General features: G+C 43.4%; 1 protein-coding gene across 1 annotated transcript in view; it reads right to left on the bottom strand.

The window, feature by feature from the left end:
• Positions 1–24,444, bottom strand: part of LOC126199278 (lipase 3-like) — a 79,591-nt gene that overhangs the window by 5,574 nt on the left and 49,573 nt on the right. Inside the window, exons 4-7 of the mRNA XM_049936086.1 lie at positions 21,493–21,739; positions 9,453–9,611; positions 4,576–4,660; positions 1,960–2,102 (exon numbers count right to left, since the gene is read on the bottom strand). Of these exons, the coding sequence (XP_049792043.1) occupies positions 1,960–2,102; positions 4,576–4,660; positions 9,453–9,611; positions 21,493–21,739 (634 nt within the window). The remainder of the gene's footprint in view (positions 1–1,959; positions 2,103–4,575; positions 4,661–9,452; positions 9,612–21,492; positions 21,740–24,444) is intronic.

Here is a 24,444-nt window from a genome sequence, read left to right as displayed (position 1 = left end):
CCCTTGCTATTTAGCGGTGATGATGTCGGTGTGTGTGCTTGTGGTGTATGTTATGGGTCTCTAGATTTGTGTGGTGTTTTGTTATTTTATTTTCATGATTTTCTGAATTTTATTATTGAGTTTTGTTGCTAGAAAGTCTTGTCATCCTTTATTTTCTGCTATCTGAATAGTTATGCCGAGCTTCTTATTACAGTTATGTTTGTCAAGAGGTTCTGTATTTAATCTGTGGATCATATATCTGAAGGCAGATTCTTTTTAGGCCTGTAGGTGGTTACGTGATTGAGATAATATTGGGTCTCTTGTGGTGTTTTTCTGTAAATGTTGAGTGAGCGTTGGTTATTTTTCTTTCTCATGGATACAGCTAGGGAATTTATTTGGCCTTCTTGTTCGGTCTCTAAGGTGAAATTTATGTTTTCGTATAATCCATTTGTTTCTGGATATAATTGTTCTATATTATTTTCTGTTTCATCTACCAATTAGAGAATATCCTCCATGTATCTCCACTAATGGAGTATATTTATTTTCCTGGTAGTATTTTCTGGAGAATTCTTTTTTCCATTTTGTTAATGAAGAAAGGAATAATTTTCATGAGGAGATGGTGGAAAATATCTGATTTACCAAATGATGCAGAAAACATTAGCATTAAAAAACTACAGTGTGATTAGTGAAACTGATTCCTTGACGGTAACGTACGTATATATAAAGATTACTTCTAATTTAAAATATAGCTCTGGCATACAATTACTTAGTAGAACGGTAAAGAAAGGGTGCATCTATAGCTCTGACTGCAAGTCATGTAAACAGATAATTTTACTTGATCTCATATCGACAGTCAAACTAACGGACCAAAATTGATAAAGAGAAAATTGCTAACTATTTGCCATTGCCAAACTCATGATAAATTACACGTGAGGAAGCAATGGAGTGGCAACATTACTTGAAAATCTTCTCACATCTGTAAGCAATCTTTACCAAATGATATTACCAAAATTCAAAATCCCCTGCATTTGTAGATTTGTGTTCTGCAAATTGTTTCCAGACCACTCAGTAGCATGACCAACATCCGACTTCCTTTCTCACTTCTCACTGCATGCTACTGGCAACGAAACTGCTAATGACAACGGAAGATCACATTGCTTGCACTCAGAACCTTTGTGGCGTAACATATCGACCACTGAAGACTTCTCTCTGAAAGACATCCAGAGTAGAGACACGAAGAATGACATATAGAATGAAAAGAGAGCTCACATCACTTTCATTGAATATCGAAATTAAGCTAGAAATCTTACACAGTGAAACAAAATAAAGAGGGTACAAAATGTATACTAGCTATAGCGAGAATGTTTCTAAAAATATTTTTTTGGAATATAACAAAAATTTAAGTGTTAGGAAGTCTGGAAATGAAATGGAGCGTGGAAGGTAAATTGTTGAAACAAAATGAGTATAGTCCGTTTTGAATTATCGTGTTGCATATGGGTAGATCGAATAATTAATAAGAAAGTACTGGTTGGAATTAGGGCAAAAAGGAATTTATAGCACAGTTTGAGCAAAATATGGGTAAACTGACAAGGAACATCCAGAGGCATGAAGAAAACGTCAATTTGGTAAAGAGTGAAACAGAGGAAGGGTGGGGTGTGTGAGAGGGAGAGGAGAGTTAAGATAATAGAGAAACATCAAGGCTTGAATACAGTAAGCAGATTTAAATGGATGTAGGTTGCAGCAGTTATCCAAAAATAGAGTCACCTGGACAGGCTGGACTAGCGTGAAGAACTGCATTAAGTCAGTATTCAGACTGAAAATCGCTTCAACACAAATGATTGAGACAACAGTACATCACCTCCGCTCTAACGTTGCATTAGTGACTCTAAGTAAGACAGGGAAACTTGGCGAGTAGGTGGATACCTTTATAGTATTTTTCAGGTTAGTGTTGTTGATCCAATGCAAACAGGCATCTCTTACCTTGACACCGGCGCACCAATCGTTGTTACTATAGTGCAGCACCACCTTGGCGGTGACCTTGCTCAGATCGTAGTCCGGAGGTGACATGCTGCCGTACTCTAGCGTATTGCCGATCATGCCATGATCGTACTGCCGGAAGTGTCCTGCAAGGAATACCATCTCCGGTAAGAACAAGATAAGGCGCAACACTTTGTGAAAATGGAGATGACCATAGTTTATTTTGATAGTATTTGCAAAGGGGGTAAGCTACTTATTAATACATTTCTTGTCACCTTTTGTTCGTTAAAATAAAAATAGCTGAAATCTTAGATAGATCGAGAAATCGTGGAAAACAGGCCTGGTTGAATGAGTAGCATTCTCGTCTTTTCAACATAGGCCAAGAATCTACCTTTTCAAATGACAGCATTTCAAACGACTTACAACAGCCTTACTGCAAGGAAGAACATCGTGGAAACTGTATTGTTATGAAGAAATGAACGTAATTCCAATCCTGGGAATGACAATGAGTGGCTGGAACCGTAAATGAGTAGAAAAAGCATTTCAAAATTTTGTCTAGAAGAATTATATGCGTAACCACATAGCAACTCAAAACATTGAGAACTTTCCACAAATTATCACGTCATTTAATTTGAAATAATTAAAGGACTTTAGTCATGTAATTTAATGTTTGATTTACTAATTATATTAGATTTATCAAAACTTTAGGACCGTATTTTGTATGTTTAATTACGTTGGATTGAGAAAGGAGAGCCTTTAATAACTTTCCCAGGTACAGGAGTCGCTGTCCTAAAGTTTCAGCTTGATAGCATTAGCCGTTAATTATTTTATTAAAATTCACAAGAAGGCAGCTAATGAGAAGCACTCGTTGCCCAGTTTGAAGGCAGCTACTTCGTTAAACGCTCCCCTCCACTATGCATTGTGGGTGCCACATGAATGCCTTTACAAAGGTCGCTCTCGAGTCCAGGGGGTGGCTACACGCATTGGCGACACCGTCGCCAGAGTTTGTTAGTTATTTACATTTTCCATACATTATTTTGCACGATAGACCTTAATGATGTGGAACGAGTCATTTTACGTTCATATCGAATATTAATTTGTAAATACAGCTACACTCTGAATATTTTTGTGCTTTTTACTTTATACTTTATTACAAAATGAAAAAAAGATTGCTGATGTGAGTTAGTAATTCCTACCCACCACCTTTTATACATTACAGTAGTAGAAAATCTTCTGCAGTATAGAAGTTGTCAATGAGAAACCTTCTCAGTGTATTTTAAAATTTAACTTTGCTGTCTGAAAGACATTTTATGTCACTGGGCAAGTGATCAGAACTTTTTGTTGCAGTATTGTACACCCTTTTTTCTGCTAAAGACAACGTTAATGTGGAATAATGAATTTGTTTCCTTCTAGTATTTTGATTGTGTACGTCATTGATCCTTGTGAACTGCAGTGAATTATTTACTACTGCACTTGTTAATCTTGGAGTGTTCACTGTTTCTATTTTGCTTTTTCAGAGTTCAATATACCTTCTTCCTTGCTTGAACTGTGTTCACTTTTCGACAGACTATGCACTGGGGCATCTTACCACTAAACCTGAGGAGGGAGCGCTGGGGAGTTTCCCTTGTAAAGAAGAGATACACATGGCCGACGCCGATCCGTAAGAATACTAGAAAATGTGCAGCTGGTGGGAGCCGCAGTTGAGCAATCGCCGAGACGTTCCGGTCAAAGGCATGTTGTTGCATTGGGGATTTCAGATTGTAGTTCGAGAAGGATTCTGGATTTGGATTTTAATTTGTATCCCTTCAAAATAGTGGTCGTTCAAGAATTGATCTCAGCAGAATACGCCACCCCCGAAATCTGGGGAAATGCTTGCACAGATTCCTCCAGAGGCAGTTTTCTTTATTAGTGACACATCAGTAGAATTGTGAATAAACAAAATTTTCGCTACTGGGTTGAAAATGACCCCCAAATTAAACTAACGGTGCGGTGTGCAGTATCACGGCGTGATAGGTCCGTACTTGTTTGAGAAAGTCGAGTATAGGTGACGATGACCTCGTCTTGAGCGCCCTATACAGAGACAAATATTTCTATGATGTGTGGTCTCTTTGAAGGGTCCTGTGGGGTGGCTTATGCGGTGGCTTGAGCATTTGTGACTTCTTTCTCTGGGATCCTGAAGGATATGTGTTTAATCGTCGTTCTCACGCTCTACCAGAGTCGATCGTTGAATAAGTGGACCCCATAGAATGTGACATGTATGAACGAGCTGTTAAGAACTTAAGAGATCATATCTAAAAGTGTATTGCTGCCCACGACAGCCTTATTGAGGTCATAATTTTGAACACTGAATGAATATAAAACCATATCAACTACTAACTTCGAAAATAAAAACATCTTTTCCCTATATTCCCCAGTTTCTTTTTTATAACACCTCAGAACTGCTTAATTGGATCCGCCGCACTCTGCAGTACAGATTATTTTACAGTAAAGGGCAATCACGATGTCATTTACAAAACCGTGGGTTATTGTTCTTCGTTCATCTAGAGCTCATCAGGGCAAGTGTTAGTATGAACATGGACAGTGACAAGAAGATCTTTGCTCCTCAAGCACAGTACTCACCACTCCGTATCTCCTGTCCGTAGTGGATGAGCTGTTTGCTGGAAGATCCCGCTGGAGTATGAGCCGTGATCACTGGCAGCATTGTCTGCAACAACAATTGATGGTATCAATGTACTGTTTATGAAAACGTCAGAATACCTTCTGACAGTTTTATTTAGAAAGAAATTACAATGAAATGAATACCCTTAGCTGCATACAGGCGTTGATATAAGTCAACGGGGACGACTGAAAATGTGTGCCCCTACCGGGACTCGAACCCGGGATCTCCTGCTTACATGGCATACGCTCTCTATCCATTTTTTTTTTTGATCGTTGTGTTTAGTCGTTGCGGACGTCACATGAAATCCGGTCAAGTTCGTTTGTTGATCCTTCTAATCAGTTTTTTTTAATTACAGGGGCCAACCAGCTCTCTGACCGAACACGCTGAGCTACCGTGCCGGCATCCATATATATATATGGATATATATGAAGATTGTATCTGTTCTTTCGGACATGTCCGAACCATGTCCAAACAGATACCGTCTTCATATATATATATATATATATATATATATATATATATATATATATATATATGACAATCTGCTTCTTTTCTTTTCAAATTTTAAACGGTTTCGTCCTGTTACATACCTACGCTCGTGTGAAATAATTCATATAATATCAAATCCGTTTAATATCTGACACAAAGCGTTACATCGTTGGCGATGCTGCTACATCCGAACTGTATACATTATTGTATTTAGTTGGCCATTTTTAAACTTGCGGCCAGATCCATTCACCAATCTCTAACACTGCATTCGTAATGAATTCACATTTTCGTAATACTTCGTAAGCAACCGTATCTTGCACGATGAAGCGTGGTACATCGTACGTCTTTCCTGAGTCTATTGGCTCACTTGGTTCAAAAATGGTTCAAATGGCTCTGAGCACTATGGGACTTAACTTCTGAGGTCATCAGTCCCCTAGAACTTAGACTAACTGCTTAAACCCAACTAACCTAAGGACATCACACACATCCATGCCCGAGGCAGGATTCGAACCTACGGCCGTAGCGGTCACGCGGTTCCAAACTGAAGCACTTAGAACCGCGCAGCCACACGGCCGGCATAGTTTTTGTTCCTAGTGTCATACAGTGACAGAAAAAAAAATCAACATCAGAAAATAATTAACCTAGAGTAATGAAATTTAGCGAATATATTTGTTTACATAATATGTTTAAGTGATTAACGTTTCGAATTCACTTGTTAACGTAAGTGTCAGTCAAGTCATTGAAAATTTTAAATGCTGGTGCGTTAATAAGTGGTTTTGAATGTTGAATACAAGCATGCAAACGGCATGCATTGTGTTGTACGGGTGCCAGATGTCAGTTTGTGGGATGGAGTTACATGTTTGTTGCACTTGGTCAGTTAATACAGGGACGGTTTATGCTGTTTGTGGATAACGCTGGAGTTGAGGTCCGATGATGTGCTCGATTAGAGACAGATCTGATGAACGAACAGGCCAAGGAAATATGTCGACACTTGTAGATCCTGTTGGGTTACAGCAGTGTTTTGTAGGCGAGCGACACCCTGTTGAAAAACACACCTGGAGTACTGTTCATGAGTGCCAGCACTACATGTCGAATCACCAGACTGACGTACAAATTTGTAGTAGGGGCGCGTGCGATAACATGAGACTGCTTCTGTTGTTATAAGAAATCGCATCCCCGACCGTAACTCCAATGCCGATCCAGTGAGCAGACAAGTCGGTTTTAGGCCCTCAACGGGTCATCTCTTAATAAACACACGGCCATCACTGGCACCAAGGCAGAACCAGCTGCCATCAGGGAACGCAACAGACCTCCACCCTGCCCTCCGATGAGCTCTCGCTTGACACCACTGAAGTCGCAAATGGCGGTGGTCTGGGGTGTGGAATGCATGCTCCAGGGTGTAGGCTCGGAGCTATCTTTCAAGTAACCGATTTCCAACAGTTCGTTATGTGACTGTGGTGCTAACTGCTGCTTAGATTGCTCCCACAGCCATACACTGAAGACGACGGTCTTCCCCTCGGTAGTGCCACGTGGCCGTCTGGAGCCCTGTCCTCTTGTGACCATACATTCTCGCGACCACCGCTGCCAGCAAACATATACAGCGACTACATTCCTGCCAACTCTTTCTGCAGTATCACAGAAAGAACGTCCAGCTTCTCGTAGCCGTGTAACACGACCTCGTTCAGACTCAGCGAGGTGACGATAATGGCGAATAGAACGCATTCTTGGCTAACGCCAACGCACCAGGTCCAGTCTCAAAGGTAACTAACGCTCACGAGCGTTGCGGCGGGTGTTTCAATCAGATCTCATTTGCATCCTCACAATGGCACTACCAGTGCCACTCTACATCTACATCTACATTTATACTCCGCAAGCCACCCAACGGTGTATGGCGGAGGGCACTTTACGTGCCACTGTCATTACCTCCCTCTCCTGTTCCAGTCGCGTATGGTTCGCGGGAAGAACGACTGCCGGAAAGCCTCCGTGCGCGCTCGAATCTCACTGATTTTACATTCGTGATCTCCTCGGGAGGTATAAGTAGGGGGAAGCAATATATTCGATAACTTATCCAGAAACGCACCCTCTCGAATCCTGGACAGCAAGATACACCGCGATGCAGAGGGTCTCTCTTGCAAAGTCTGCCACTTGAGTTTGCTAAACATCTCCGTAACGCTATCACGCTTACCAAATAACCCTGTGACGAAACGCGCCGCTCTTCTTTGATTCTTCTCTATCTCCTCTGTCAACCCGACCTGGTACGGATCCCACACTGGTGAGCAATACTCAAGTATAGGTCGAACGAGTGTTTTGTAAGCCACCTCCTTTGTTGATGCACTACATTTTCCAAGGACTCTCCCAATGAATCTCAATCTGGCACCCGTCTTACCAACAATTAATTTTATATGATCATTCCACTTCAAATCGTTCCGCACGCATACTCCCAGATATTTTACAGAAGTAACTGCTACCAGTGTTTGTTCCGCTATCATATAATAATATAATAAAGGATCCTTCTTTCTATGTATTCGCAATACATTACATTTATCTATGTTAAGGGTCAGTTGCCACTACCTGCACCAAGTGACTATCCGCTGCAGATCTTCCTGCATTTCGCTGCAATTTTCTAATGCTGCAACTTCTCTGTATACTACAGCATCATCCACGAAAAGCCGCATCGAACTTTCGACACTTTCTACTAGGTCATTTATATATATTGTGAAAAGCAGTGGTCCCATAACACTCCCCTGTGGCACGCCAGAGGTTACTTTAACGTCTGTAGACGTCTCTCCATTGAGAACAACATGCTCTGTTCTGTTTGCTAAAAACTCTTCAATCCAGCCACACAGCTGGCCTGATATTCCGTAGGCTCTTACTTTGATGGCTCATTCAAATTAAGGCATCTGTACTGAACTGTCTTTCATTTATCTCTCTCTTGGTAAACCTGAATTAGGCTCATTTCTATCTTTAGGTTACGAAGTATAAGTGTTATTCCCTCTTCTAAAGCTTTGTGAGGCTTCTGTACATATTGACGTGTGTAGAGTTCATTTTGGCGTCATAGTACTAGTTTGTGTATTCCTTGAGGTGAAGGTTAACGGCCACTTACTTTGTCAGTGCCGCTGGAAGCGGTTTTCTTATGTAAATGTTAGTGTTAAAGGCCGCATAATATGGTGGAACTGTTAGGATTAATACCACTACTTGCTATTTTGGCTGTTTAAATAAGCTTTTTGGGGTCTGATTAGTTCCACCATTAACCATACCACAGCTGCAAAAAAAGCTGTGTCGCTGTTTATTTTCAAAGAATAATTTCATCATTTGCTTCTTTTTGCGTATGCAAAACAATTGTGAGCGCAATTGTTTTGTTTCCGATTTGCTTTAAAATTTAATATGGAGGGTTATTAAAAAAATCATTTCATTCTCTTTAAAATTTTATGTGACCAGTTAAAAATGTCTGTTTTTGATGGGTCCCGTCGCCACTATGGTAATCGATTGTCTAAAGATATTCATATGTACCAGTAATTGCCTGAAATTGCCTATTTGTTGGGTAGTTCACAGTTGTAACAACTTCGGAATTAATTCAAACAGTTACGTATGTCTTGTAACGTCTCTATTGTTAAAGTTTTGAATGGTTAAATCATATTTTGTGAAAAGCTACCACAAAATTTTGATATTTATACGCTGCCTAAAATTGCCTTTTGGGTTTCTGTAAATAAAGTTTGTTAAACTTAATCAAGATTTTACTGGCCCAACACCTTAAACACTCTCCACGCACTCCCTGCCGCTGTATATATTCTGGTATATATGGTTAAATGACGTGTTTGAATAAAAATTCTTTCCAAATTCAGTGATTACAGATAGAAGGGGTCATCTTCATAGCATTACTTTTTGCTGTAACCTAAAGGCATACATGTTATACAACTTTTCGACAGGTTCTTGATGAATGATTATCTGTTGTTTGATTTTTAAATATCTAGCTATGCAAAATTAATTTTTGTTGTGCCTGCAATAAGTAAGTGTGTATGCTATGGCTATTTAGTTAAACATTTGTGCTCAGATCGCATTTCCAATTTGTTTTCTGGGGCATAAATATTCTTATGAATTACATACAGCATAGCTTCGTAGTCAAGGCTTTACCTAACAGTGTAATTGCACTGCAGATAGCTATTAAATTCGATCTGCAATAAACTGATGTAATATTTAGGTCTGATGCTGCCGTTCCTCCTATCTTGCAGTTAGGTATGATGTAGCCATTCCCAAGGTGCATACTGCAAAGTTTTCACGCATTAATACATGACTGACCTCGCTGTCAGAGATAATATGGTTGAGGTCAAGGTGTCACATCAGAACTCACCGTGTTCAACTCAGCCTCATTGTAGCCGCCAAGAAGGAAAATTACGTTGCTGCATATGTCCTGCGTGAAGGCTCCATCTTGGCACATTATATCTCCCACCAGCTGCATCAGCTCACTGTTCGGCAGGAACTCGTTCATGCCTATTAAGCCGGCGAGAAACTGCAATCAGAGAAAGTACAGGTAAGTGATGCTTTTATGGTACTGTCTTTTAAATAGTCACTGTTAATAAATATAAATGAAATATCGGTATAATGCAATTCTAGAATACTCTGTAAAAATGATGTTAGCATAATATTTGTACTGGAATATTTGTGCAGATATTGACTCACTGTGCAAGACACAACTGAAATACATGCAAGTGAGGCTTTTATAGTACTACCTTTTAAACAGTCATTTTTAACAGCCATTAATGAAATATCATTTAATGCAAACGTAGAGTATTCCAGAAAAAAATTATTTTAGAGTAATATCGGTGCTGGAATATTTATGCAAATAATGACCCATTCTGCAGGACACAATGGAAGTTGTAGGTGAAATTTTGAGGTGCCATGGTAGTATGGTAAACTGAGTTTCGTAATAGCTATGAACCACTGACTTTAGGATATATTTTTCATGAACAGAATATTTTACAAATATATCCTCAAGTTAGTATTTCGTAGATGTCAAAGTACACACAACTGAGGCTGACAGCTCGAGTGCTCATTCCATTTAGATTAATTTGTTGCCACTCCCTGTCCATATACCCTCCTATGTATATATAAAGCAGCATGCAAGTATGTGTGTCCTGGATCCAGTCCCAAACTGTTGGATCGATTTCACCAAAATTTCGCACGCAAACAACAAACTGCACGAGTATAAGTACAGGGGGGTTTTTATAGCCTCCTAGCGCCAAAAACGTGGTTTTCTATGGGCAAAAATAAGGTTTTTCAGCCACTGCAACATAGTCTATCCTACATGACAAAGGTGAATAGACGCAGGCTGTCTTATCGACTTGCTTTCCAGAACGGCCTAAATGTCAGGAACAAGAAACAGTTTTCCAGCCAACAGTGTCTATGGCTGCTCTGCACAACAGGCATGTTGTGCTGGAGTAGTATTGGCGTGCTTTATCGACCTGCTTCGCAAGGCAGCCTGCACATTAGGGGGGAAAAAAGGTTTTCAAGGCCCAGAAATGCACGTTTCGCTGCTGTATCGATCTGTTTTGCAGAGCTACACATGCAGATGGGCACAGCTGGAAAGGTTAAGATGCACTGAGGAGAGATGAACAGAGAGAGGAGGCAGGTGGGTATAGATAGGGCGAGAGGGGGGGGGGGGGCAGAAAAGGATGAATAGGGAGAGGAGGAGGGGGAGATGCAGGAGGCAGATGGAAGCAGTAGTGGCGTAGTGGAAAGGTGTGAAAGGAAGAGAGGGAGGAGAAGATAAACAGGGGGAGGAGAATGTGGACAGAGGAAGGAGAAGGAAGATATGGTTCGAGAGAGGAGAGAGGAGGCAGAGGAGATGGAGAAACAGAGGGGGGAGGAGAAGACAGAAAGTGCGGAGAAGGAGATAGATATATAGTTGATGAAGTGGACACAAAGGAGGGAGGAAGAGTAGGAGGTGTGTAATATACAAGTCAAATGCATAAGAGGGCAAGCTGTGAGGTAGAGGCTCATATATACATAAACGTTGAAACCATGGTAAAAGCGTTTTAATAAACCTTCCAATTTTCCACTGAATTACTGTTTCTACAAAAATATTTAACGTAAGTCAATTGTTACAGTAGCTGATCTTGGATCATCTGATTTTACAATAACGGGTCACTCTGCCTATATAAGGGTAATGTATTATGTATTATGAGTGTTTGTAGTAAGGGTCAACTGTTAATCCGTTGCACCAAACGCCGATCTCCTGACTTTCACTATAATTTTCTTGTGTTGGAACCTCCTGCATCCAACAACATCATCGGCAAATAGACTTTTGTAGCTTCTCGTGTTACTCGTTAAATTGAAAATACTGTTTTCTTGATGACACACTTATTTATTCATCCATGTTGACATATATCCTGTTGTTGAAAAGACACTACGTTGAATCTACAGCATTCAATAAATGGCTGCTTTAACTTAAAGTTCAGCTGAACTGACGAATGATTTTTTTTGTCAAAAACTTTTGTTTTTATCAGCTGTTAGTAAAAATACGACCCCTTCATAAGGCATTTTCGAGCTCTGTAAGCAATTGTCGCCCATGATACAGGCACTTTTATTTGCTTTGTTCGCTATCAGGGACAATCGTGGAATACAGATCCACCTCTCGTTATGGGTGTAGATGACAACCCCCATACATGGATCTCTGCTGACCGTTCAGATGTGAAACCCAGGAATCGGTTCTGGATGGGGTGAGGGGGAGGGCAGTTTGTTACTGCCCCCCCCCCCTTTCACCAACTCTCTCTCTCTCTCTCTCTCTCTCTCTCTCTCTCTCACACACACACACACACACACACACACACACACACACACATCCCCAAATTAAAACTTACCATCACTCGAACTTATAAAGTACCACAGACGAACTCCAACTAATAAAGTACCACAGATGACTAGATTTTAATATTAATAACAACAAAATATAATAATAATAATATTAACTTGTTTACATCAACGATAAGTACATTCCATACGCTAACTTCCAAGAAACTACAACTCAAAGAAATGAAACATTTGAAGCAAAAAAAACGGTCCAAAAGTTTGAGAAGTAAATGTGGTACGTAATTGCTTTAAGAATTATATTGACAACGTCATAATTCACGCAATTTCAAATAGAAGTATGCACTCAACATTATGAGTATTTCACTTTGCTCTACGATTGTGAACAAAAATTTGCAAACTGTGGCTGTGCAAGCGCGTAAATGAGGGAAATTCTGTATCTTCCAATAGTTTCCACCTATGCTAGGAAAATTCTTCTTCTTCTTCTTCTTTGAATAAATCTATGCTCGTGTAGATAACAACTGGATGTGGGGCCCCCATATATCTCAATCTTGAGCATCCTCCTTCACTTGCTTGCAACTTCTTCCTCCCTTCACATTTGTTACCATTCCAAACCTTCTTCTTGCTCTCCCTCGTTTTCCTTGTATTTTTCCCTCCATGAATCTTTGTAGTAAACACTTCCTACATAATATGTACTTCATCAAAGATGTTTTCCTCTTCTGTATCATCCTCACGAAGCTCCTCTCCTGCCATACCCCATTCAGCGCATCCTCATCTCTGCACTCTGTTGATCCATTTCTCTTTCTCCATTCTCCTCCATAACGACTTTAAAAATTTTCTAAACATTTTTGTTCTTTCTGTCTGACTATCCATGTTTTAGAACAATGAGACACCAAACATTTGGCTAATTTCTTCCTTAGTGTAATGGTATGCTTCTGGCCAATAGCAAATCTTTCAGTCTTCTGAAAGTCCTCTTTTCCATGCAGATTCTACGTCTCACTTCCTCTGTACAGCTCCTGCTGGAAGTTACTAGACTCCCCAAATACTGAAACGACAGTAACTGTGCTAATACCATTTCATTTACTCACATATTAATCGTGTCGTCTTCTTTTGCAGTTCTCATCACTTTGATCTTTCCAATGTTCAGTTTCATTCCGAACTCTTTACCCACACTTACAATATACTCCATCATTACCTGGAGCTCTTCCTCCGTTTCGGATAGCACAGTCATATCACCAGTGTCCTTATTGGTTTTTATTCTTCCTCCTCCCATTACAAATGCTTTTGATGTTTCCAAGGCCTTTATTAATTAGCTTCTCAGCATATAAACAATCCAGGCACATTAATGTGACCAACGCCTATGTTCGATGTCAACATGCAATAACCGTTCACAGACAGGTGGCAGCACTAGCAAGTCTGCAGATGTGGGAAACAGTGCAGTCGTTTTTGTAAAACGAAAATGGAGCGATTTATCTGACGTCCAAATGGGCATGATCATTGGCTTCCGGGACAAGGGTGGAAGCATTTCCGAGACGGCTACGTTTCTAAACTGTTCGCCTGACGCCGTGGTTAAAGTATACTGTGCATCGCAAAAGACAGTGCTATCTAATGCCGACGCCGGGGATACTACGGTGCACTAAGAGCCATAGCTGACAGGGGTGGATGATGGCTACGGAGATGTGTACGGGCTAATAGACGTGCAACTGTTGAGCAACTGACCGCCCAGATGAACCAAGGGGCTACCAACAGTGTCACCTCAACGACTAACCAGTGAACACTGATGTGTATGGGGCTCTGCAACAGGCACGTTGTTCATGCACCCATGCTAACTGATGTTAATCGGCGACGGAGGCTGGAATTTTCACGCAACTTGACGTCTACTGAGTGGAGACAGGTAGTCTTTCGACGTGAATCACGACTTATACTCCCTCAGACAGATGACTGTTGGCGTGTACAGCCCTGTAAGAGTCGCCTGTGGGGGTCACGTCAGAGAGGGAAGCTTTATGGTCTGGGGACTGTTTTCGTGGGATTCAGTGGGTGATCTCGTCATTCTGGAAGCCACAATAGATCAACAAAAGTATCCGTCTATCCTTGGGGACAATGTTCACCCCTACACGCATTTTGTTTTTCCCTTGGCACAACGGCATTTAAACATCAGAACAATGCATCACGCCACACAGCGCGCAGTGTACGTACATGGTTCAAACAGCACCAGAATGAGTTTACCATACTCCCCTGACCGTCAAACTCGCCGCATTTAAACCCAGTCGGGGATCTGTGGGACCACCTCTATCGGGCCGTTCTTGCAATGGATCCTCAGCCAAGAAACCTAGCGCAGCTGGATACGGTAGTCGAGTTGGCATTGCTCCACATCCTTATTGGTACCTTCCAGAACTTCGTTGACTCTCTTCCTGCATGTCTTGCACGTCTCAAGCTACCACTTTCTTTCTCATATAGAGTTCCTTTATAAACCTTCCATCTTTTCAGTCTATACCAGTATCTTTCAGAATATTTAATGGCATATACCAGTCGATTCTAATTAATTTAATTTGTGATAAGATGTTATGGTATCAAATTGCTTAGGTCATCGGTCCCTAAGGTTACACACTACTTAATCTAAATTAAACTAACTTACGCAATCGACGACACACACACCCATGCCCGGAGGAGGACTCGAACCTCCGACGAGGGGAAGCCCTCGCGGACCGTGACAAGACGCCCTAGACCGGGCAGCCCCAGTCGATTCTGTCAGATGTTTTTTCTCATTCGACAAAATAAACATACATATCTCTGTTGATTTCCAAAAATTTTTGTGCTATCATCCACAGACACCCTACTGCATCTCGGGGCCCTCTTCGTTTTCTAAATCCTAAGAAAACTTCTCCGATGTCCTCCTCTATTTTCCTTTCTGTTCTTCTCAGCACTATTGTGGTCACATTTCATGTAAAATTTATTGTCTATAATTTTTACATTGATGGGGTTGTGTTTCTTTGGTAAGGTAACCGGCCGGCCGAAGTGGCCGTGCGGTTAAAGGCGCTGCAGTCTGGAACCGCAAGACCGCTACGGTCGCAGGTTCGAATCCTGCCTCGGGCATGGATGTTTGTGATGTCCTTAGGTTAGTTAGGTTTAACTAGTTCTAAGTTCTAGGGGACTAATGACCTCAGCAGTTGAGTCCCATAGTGCTCAGAGCCATTTTGGTAAGGTAACCATTATGCCTGTGTTATATATTCTGTTGATCAGATTTGTAATTCTAGTTATTGCATCCTTTCCTAAGGCCTCCAGTACCTCAGACATTATTTGATCAGGGCTCATCGTTTTCATTAGCTTTTGATCCTGGATCAGTTTCTCTACCTCCCATTTATCTATTAAAAGGTGAGTGCTTGCCATTGCCTGGTTGTGTACATTACTGCTATCTTCTGTTAGCCCATCGACTCCTTCCCCATCTCTCTGACCAACCCCTCCTTCACCTCCTATCTGTCCATCTCCTTCAATCCCTCCCCCTCTGTCCACCTCCACCATCCCCTACTCTCAATCCATTTCCTCCTCTTGTCTCTCTCTGTGCATCCCCCTCCCCCTCTCCCTGTTCATCTCCGCCCCTTCGCTTTCTGTGTGGATTTCCTCCTCTTCTCTCTGTCTGCCTCCTCCTCCTCCTTTTCTATGTCTATTTATTCCTCACCTCTGTCTGTTCATCTCCTTCTCCTCCCCCTCTCTCGGCATATCTTTTGCTCCTTCGTCTCTGTCTTTTCTCAGTCCATCTCCTTCTCTCCACCCTCTCTGACCATTTCCCTCCCCTATCTCTGTCCTTATCTTCCTCCTCCTATTTGTTCCTATCTCCTTCCCTCTTGCTGTCTGTCCATCTCCTCCTCCCCCCTTCTCTCTCCACATTACGACACTCAACTCATGGTTGTGGTTCTTACCCCTACAGTACCTCTTTCCCTGATTGTAGCTAACATGTGTAACAAATATGACCGTAAACGTTCCATTTTTTTAACTGTGGCTTTGCCAGCATACGCACATGTAAGATATACAGGGTCACACAGAATAACGTGAATGTTTGAAATGAGTAGTAGCAGCCATGGGCAGGTGGCAGTACTGCAGGTTCGTGACAGCGAGTAAATGGTCCGCCATTTCAGTAATCATGGATCAGTGGAACGGACAACAGCGTGCTTTAGACATAAAAATGGTTGGTAGCGGCACAGAGGGAGTTTCAACGTTTTTGTAATTTAGGACGTCATGATGCCGTTCCATCGAAACAAGGGATAAAATGTTGGATTAGTATCTTTGAAGATACTGGATCTGCCCTCAAGAAGAAACCAACAGGTCGACCAATAAGAATGCGTTCTCCAGCGAACATTGATGTTGTACGCCAGTCTGTCTTACGGAACCCACGGCGTTCAATTCGTAAGCAAGCAGCACTGGTTGGAATGTCCCGGGAGAGTGTTCACAGAATTCTTCCTCTTGATTTAAAATTCATCCGTATAAACTACAGATGGTGCAACAATTAAATGACAATTATCGATTACGATTAGGATTCTGTCAACAAACGATAAGAAAAATAAACAATGACGATGAATTTCGAAACAAGTTGTGGATGTCAGATGAGGCACATTTTCATCTCACAGCTTATGTGAATAAACAAGACTACCGTTAGTGGGCAAACACAAATCCTAATGACGTCCATGAGCAGAGCACCCTTTACACGCTGGTAAAGTGATAGTATGGTGTGGTGTTTCATCACATGGGATTATCGGACAGCAGTTTTACGCAAATGAATGGGGAAACACAATAGCTGTAAATGCCGATCGTTACGTGGAGATGTTACGAACTTTCTTTACACCTGCATTGAATAACTTTCCAAATGTCAAGAAGCCGGGTTTCACCGGGACGGAGCGGCATCATACCCTGGACGGCAGTCAGTGGCATATGTGCGAGAATTGTTTGGCAATCGTGTGGTCTCACCATTCGGTAACATTCCCTGGCCCCCTAGATAGCCAGATTTATCCGTTTGTGATTTTTTCTTTTGGAGCTACCTCAAGAGCAAAGTCTACACGACTCGACCAAGAACCCTAGAGGAGTTAAAACAGAGAATTCGGGACGCAGTTCACAGTATCCCAGCTGAGATGCTGCAGCGGTCAGTGAGGAATCTCAGCAACAGATTTCACGAATGTATTAGTACACGAGGACGCCATCTAAAGGATGTAATTGTTTAAAAATGACAAATGCCATCAATGTTTCGTAAATGGCAAAGTTGTAATGTTTCAATTACTATGAATGCAATTTCTTTCCTTCATCACTTCTAGCTTTATTGTATTGTGGAAACGATCCCTTTTTCTGTGTCACCCTGTATTTCGCGTACATGTAACACATTTTACACCTGTTTGTACACCTATTTCCCCTGTATCTCTGGCGAATTTCGCCCTGCAGTTTCATTTTCACGCAGCGCAGTTTTTTATGACGTTCTGTCTCCTGAACTATATGCTGTACAATGACACAATTTTGTGGGTGCATCCAGTGTTATATGTGACTACTGTTTGCGAAAAGTATTGTGAATAGAGTTCGTAGCAAAGACGTAATCAACAATTAATACACTCCTGGAAATTGAAATAAGAACACCGTGAATTCATTGTTCCAGGAAGGGGAAACTTTATTGACACATTCCTGGGGTCAGATACATCACATGATCACACTGACAGAACCACAGGCACAGAGACACAGGCAACAGAGCATGCACAATGTCGGCACTAGTACAGTGTATATCCACCTTTCGCAGCAATGCAGGCTGCTATTCTCCCATGGAGACGATCGTAGAGATGCTGGATGTAGTCCTGTGGAACGGCTTGCCATGCCATTTCCACCTGGCGCCTCAGTTGGACCAGCGTTCGTGCTGGACGTGCAGACCGCGTGAGACGACGCTTCATCCAGTCCCAAACATGCTCAATGGGGGACAGATCCGGAGATCTTGCTGGCCAGGGTAGTTGACTCACACCTTCTAGAGCACGTTGGGTGGCACGGGATACATGCGGACGTGCATTGTCCTGTTGGAACAGCAAGTTCCCTTGCCGGTCTAGGAATGGTAGAACGATGGGTTCGATGACGGTTTGGATGTACCGTGCACTATTCAGTGTCCCCTCGACGATCACCAGTGGTGTACGGCCAGTGTAGGAGATCGCTCCCCACACCATGATGCCGGGTGTTGGCCCTGTGTGCCTCGGTCGTATGCAGTCCTGATTGTGGCGCTCACCTGCACGGCGCCAAACACGCATACGACCATCATTGGCACCAAGGCAGAAGCGACTCTCATCGCTGAAGACGACACGTCTCCATTCGTCCCTCCATTCACGCCTGTCGCGACACCACTGGAGGCGGGCTGCACGATGTTGGGGCGTGAGCGGAAGACGACCTAACGGTGTGCGGGACCGTAGCCCAGCTTCATGGAGACGGTTGCGAATGGTCCTCGCCGATACCCCAGGAGCAACAGTGTCCCTAATTTGCTGGGAAGTGGCGGTGCGGTCCCCTACGGCACTGCGTAGGATCCTACGGTCTTGGCGTGCATCCGTGCGTCGCTGCGGTCCGGTCCCAGGTCGACGGGCACGTGCACCTTCCGCCGACCACTGGCGACAACATCGATGTACTGTGGAGACCTCACGCCCCACGTGTTGAGCAATTCGGCGGTACGTCCACCCGGCCTCCCGCATGCCCACTATACGCCCTCGCTCAAAGTCCGTCAACTGCACATACGGTTCACGTCCACGCTGTCGCGGCATGCTACCAGTGTTAAAGACTGCGATGGAGCTCCGTATGCCACGGCAAACTGGCTGACACTGACGGCGGCGGTGCACAAATGCTGCGCAGCTAGCGCCATTCGACGGCCAACACCGCGGTTCCTGGTGTGTCCGCTGTGCCGTGCGTGTGATCATTGCTTGTACAGCCCTCTCGCAGTGTCCGGAGCAAGTATGGTGGGTCTGACACACCGGTGTCAATGTGTTCTTTTTTCCATTTCCAGGAGTGTACATTAACACCTCATGCATGATGCGGCAGTGTTTCACGCTCTAAGAGTTTATGATGTCATGCAGAAATATGTGATGTAAAATTATATATTTTTCTTGTTCATCCTCTATCACTAATCCTTCACGATCAGCCATAGAATCACTTATTATTCTTTCTGTTATATTTTTCTTACTGGGGGGTCTTTCGCTTCCTGCCTTGCCTTCCTCAACTTTCCGCGTCATGGCGGTTCCATCTGTGGACTAACGACCTTTTTCGGATTTGTTGTACCGTCAGCACGTGAATGCATCTCATTTCCTAGTTGGAACGTTCCCCGCAGGAGGTCATGCCGTAAGACAATCCATGTGGGCATGGGCTCAGACAAGCAACAGGAGAATATCCTATGTTATAGCTAGTAGTTTTTACAACTTCTTCCCGTTCTCGAGGCCCTCAGATTCCGTGCCACTCTATAGGCTGAAAGTTAACTGAGAAATTTGGGAACTGATCTGCTTACAAATATAAAGACTATTACTAAAACGCTTTTTGGTATGTGTATGTGTGTGTATGTTTTATGCTCTCCTGTCGTCCATATGATCTGTGTTTGAGGAGCGCAGGACTACCAGCCTTAGAACACTCATCAATTTCGCTACCATTGGGAATATGTGTTCCACGATCAGAGAACCAGTAGGAATTTGCTGCGTGTTGTTGCTATGTATCGGTGTACCAGTAGTTAAGTGAAGGCTGCTAATGGTTTTCAGAATTCTTACAACAATTTCATGCGCCTGTAGATTATGATGTCTTCAAATTTTATTGTTTATCCTCTTCTCTGCGCCGTATTGTCGCATCGAATCAGTTTAAAACTGTAAATAGGCAATTCATTGAACAAATTTGATGCATTAAGTACCCTCTGCCCCACACCATAAGGTGGCATGCAGTGTATAATTACGGACGTAGATGTAGATGTGGGATGAAACGAGGCGCTGTAAAAGTGTCCGTCTCAGCTGACCATGAGTGTACTATTCATGCACAAAACAATAAACTGTACGAACGGATGTGAAATTTAACGATTTGTTCGAATGTGGCCCTGCTGGCATCAATGCATGTAGCACAACGTTTGTGCACTGGCTGTCTTTCAGTTTTTAAGAGTTCTAGCACAACACTTATCATACGAATTATGACATTTATTCTTACGTCACAGTGCTATGTTTATTCATTGCCATTTCCTGTTTTCTTTATCTTTCTACCTGGTACTAGTGATCAAGGCAGATTATAAGATCCCTGCCAATCGTAAAGATCGGATCTTCCCAGCAATACCCCAGGGAAAGGGGATTGGAACATGGGATCCCAAAATGGAAATACGTGGTAAGGTATTTCCAGTTGCGGCATTTGTCTTCAGGAAAACTTCTCAAAAACCTCAGTTTGGACTGAAGGATTGGAGATGTTTTTCATTCTTATTTGGCGCAATGTATCGAAATATTTAACGTATGGAAGTCCATTGTTCTCATGGACGCGGCAAGCAGCGATGATATAAATAAGGCTAACGCGTCACCACAGCTTCATCAATAAAGAAAGTTATTTGAAACGACTAGTTTTGGCACAACACTTACGCCATCTTCAGGTCCACTATAAACCAAAAGAGTATTTTCATTTTTCGGCCCATGAATCGTAGAACCCATAAAAGTGGTCAAGGAATGAAAGTGTTGCGCCGTTTGAAATAAATTTCTTTGATGATACGACTGTGGTGTGCCTTTTCTCTAAAAATATTTAAGGCTAGTGTATGCATGCGTCTCTTCTAATGTATCGTGCATAACACAGCTGCTTGATGTATGCCTGAGATAGCATGTGGTCTCAGTGATCGATCAATTACTCATACGTGACTGTAGTATGACGCTACACAGCGAGAGTGAAACGGAATGTTTTCTTATTTTTGTGTTGGCATTGTAACTTTTCCCATCATTTGTGTTATGTTATGTTATGTTAACCGAGGACTTAGAAACGACGGAGGGGCTCCCTTCCCGCCGCAGCCGCAGTGGTCCGCAACCCCACGACGACTACCGCAGTCCACTTCACCCCTCCGCCGCCCCACACCGAACCCAGGGTTATTGTGCGGTTCGGCCCCCTGTGGACCCCCCAGGGAACGTCTCACACCAGACGAGTGTAACCCCAATGTTCGCGTGGTAAAGTAATGGTGGTGTACGCGTACGTGGAGAACTTGTTTGCGCAGCAATCGCCGACATAGTGTAGCTGAGGCGGAATAAGGGGAACCAGCCCGCATTCGCCGAGGCAGATGGAAAACGGTCTAAAAACCATTCACAGACTGGCCGGCTCACCGGACCTCGACACAAATCCGCCGGGCGGATTCGTGCCGGGGAACGGCGCTCATTCCCGCCCGGAAAGCCGTGCGTTAGACCGCACGGCCAACAGGGCGGGCTCCCATCACTTAAGTTTCTTTGATTTTCCTTTAGATAGATGTCTGCTTTTCGTCTGTTAGTGCTTGTCCTTAAGGAACTTAAGAATAATAGCTAATAATAACAACTTGAAGGAAAACATCTACCAATAATCAGTAGCATTCTGTTCAGACTGACAGAAGGATGACTCACCTCCAGTTGGTCGACAAACAGCGATATGAACTGCAGCAACGGACTCGTCATGTGGTTCATGTAGGCGACTGGCGCCAGACTGAACATGACGCGGATCTTGTCGTTGTACTCTGGGTGCAGGGAGGCCATCACATAGAAGGAGGTGGTGCCTTGCGAGTGGCCGGCGTAGAATATGTCTGACTGACCCGTCTGGGCGAGGACGTAGTCGATCATCGCCGGCAGATCGTAGTCGCCCATCTCGTGCCAGCTGCGACACAAAGGAGCCAGTGCTGTGTGTATACACGACTAAATAAGAGTGCAACACGTAGCAAGCATTACTTGCCAGTATGACAGCGCCACCACGGAGACGACATGTAACGGCTGCGTGAAACGTTTTCATTCTTTCACAGAGTTGACACCAAAGCTAAAATAATTTTGTTGTTGTTATACCGGCATATGTCGCACAACAATGCAGTTCAGGTGCCAATTTCATCTGGAGAATTACTCGTAGTTATTACTTCTTCATCTATGAGTGTTTGTTAACGCGTAAACTGTGTAGTTCCGTCGTGGCACGGTGCTCATATTAGACGGACTGGGCAAAAATAAGAAAACACCAAATACGATGTAGGAAAACAGTTGGATTTTAAAACCACTTCCACTCTTATCGGAGTGGTAAACACAGGTCCTGCATGGTTTTCAAGGAGATCTTCTAAAATTCTTCCTGCAAAATAGTGGCCAGTTCCGGTAACGAATAAGTAGGTCGATAGCGATTACGCTATAGGACTAGTATCGAATGACGAATTATTGATAAATAGTTGCCAAGAACAAGAAAGCGTATAAAGGATGCAAACTGTGGATAACTGAAGTCCCGACGTACATGGGGTGTTCAAAAATCTGAGGACTTAAAAACCATAACATATTATCAAGCGTAATACGGTGCGGGAAAACCAACGGTATTCAAAACAGCTTATAGTCCTCTCGGAATGGATACACTACTGCCCATTAAAATTGCTACACCACGAAGATGACGTGCAACAGACGCGAAATTTAACCGACACGAAGAAGATGCTGTGATATGCAAATCGTTAGCTTTTCAGAGCATTCACACAAGGTTTGCGCCAGTGGCGACACCTACAGCGTGCTGACATGAGGAAAGTTTCCAACCGATTTCTCATACAGAAACAGCAAAATGGTTCAAATGGCTCTGAGCACTATGGGACTTAACACCTGATGTCATCAGTCCCCTAGAACTTAGAACTACTCAAACCTAACTAACCTAAGCACATCACACACATCCATGCCCGAGGCAGGATTCGAACCTGCGACCGTAGCGGTCGTGCGGTTCCAGACTGTAGCGCCTAGAACCGCTCGGCCACTCCGGCCGGCCACAAACAGCAGTGGACCGGCGTTGCCTGGTGAAACATTGTTGTGATGCCTCGAGTAACGAGGAGAAATGCGTACCATTACGTTTCCGACTTTGGTAAAGGTCGGATTGTAGCCTATCGCGATTGCGGTTTATCGTATCGCGACATTGCTGCTCGCGTTGGTCGAGATCCAATGACTGTTAGCAGAATATGGAATCGGTGGGTTCAGGAGGGTAATACGGAACGCCGTGCTGGATCCCAACGGCCTCGTATCACTAGCAGTCGAAATGACAGGCATCTTATCCGCATGGCTGTAACGGATCGTGCTGCCACGTCTCGATCCCTGAGTCAACAGATGGGGACTTTTGCAAGACAACAACTATCTGCACGAACAGGTCGACGACGTTTTCAAGCAGCATGGGCTATCAGCTCTGAGACGATGGCTGCGGCTACCCTCGACGCTGCATCACAGACAGGAGCGCCTGCGATGGTGTACTCAAAGACGAACCGGGGTGCACGAATGGCAAAACGTCATGTTTTCGGATGAATCCAGGTTCTGTATACAGCATCATGATGGTCGCATCCGTGTTTGGCGACATCGCGGTGAACGCACATAGGAAGCGTGTATTCGTCATCGCCATACTGGCGTATCACCCGGCGTGATGGTATGGGCTGCCATTGGTTACACGTCTCGGTCACCTCTTGTTCGCATTGACGGCACTTTGAACAGTGGACGTTACATTTCAGATGTGTTGCGACCCGTGGCTCTACCCTTCATTCGATCCCTGCGAAACCCTACATTTCAACAGGATAATGCACTATCGCATGTTGCAGGTCCTGTACGGGCCTTTCTGGATACAGAAAATGTTCGACTGCTGTCCTGGCCAGCACATTCTCCAGCTATCTCACCAACTGAAAACGTCTGGTCAATGGTGGTCGAGCAAGTGGCTCGTCACAATACGCCAGTCACTACCCTTGATGAACTGTCGTATCGTGTTGAAGCTGCATGGGCAGTTGTACCTACGCACGCTATCCAAGCCCTGTTCGAATCAATGCCCAGACATATGAAGGCCGTTATTACGGCCAGAAGTGGTTGTTATGGGTACTGATTTCTCAGGATCTATGCACCCAAATTGCGTGAAAATGTAATCACATGTCAGTTCTAGTAAAATATATTTGTCCAATGAATACCCGTTTATCATCTGCATTTCTTCTTGGTGTAGCAATTTTAATGACCAGTAGTGTAAATACAGGTCCTGCAGAGTTTTTAAAGGGATCTTGTATCATTCTTAGTGCAAGATAGCGGCCAGTTCAAGTAACGATGATGCAGATGGATAGTGATCACGGACCCTTCTCTCCGAAGTAGACCACAAAGGCTCAATAATGTTGGGATCTAGTGGCTGTGTAGGCTAGGGCAGATGCGACAGTTCATCCTGGTCCTCACAAAACCAATCCTGGACGATGGAAGCTGTGTGAACAGGGGCTCTGTCGACTTGAAACACAACATGATCTTCGGAGAACAAACACTGTACTATGGGATGGACCTGATCAGCCAAAATGATGACATAATCCTTGGCAGTGATGCAACCTTGCAGAGAGACAATGGAGA

This window comes from Schistocerca nitens, chromosome 8, assembly GCF_023898315.1.
Source record: "Schistocerca nitens isolate TAMUIC-IGC-003100 chromosome 8, iqSchNite1.1, whole genome shotgun sequence".
Taxonomy (NCBI): Eukaryota; Metazoa; Arthropoda; class Insecta; order Orthoptera; family Acrididae; genus Schistocerca; species Schistocerca nitens.
The sequence above is the reverse complement of the archived record's forward strand: the minus strand, read 5'-3'. Positions and strand labels throughout refer to the sequence as shown.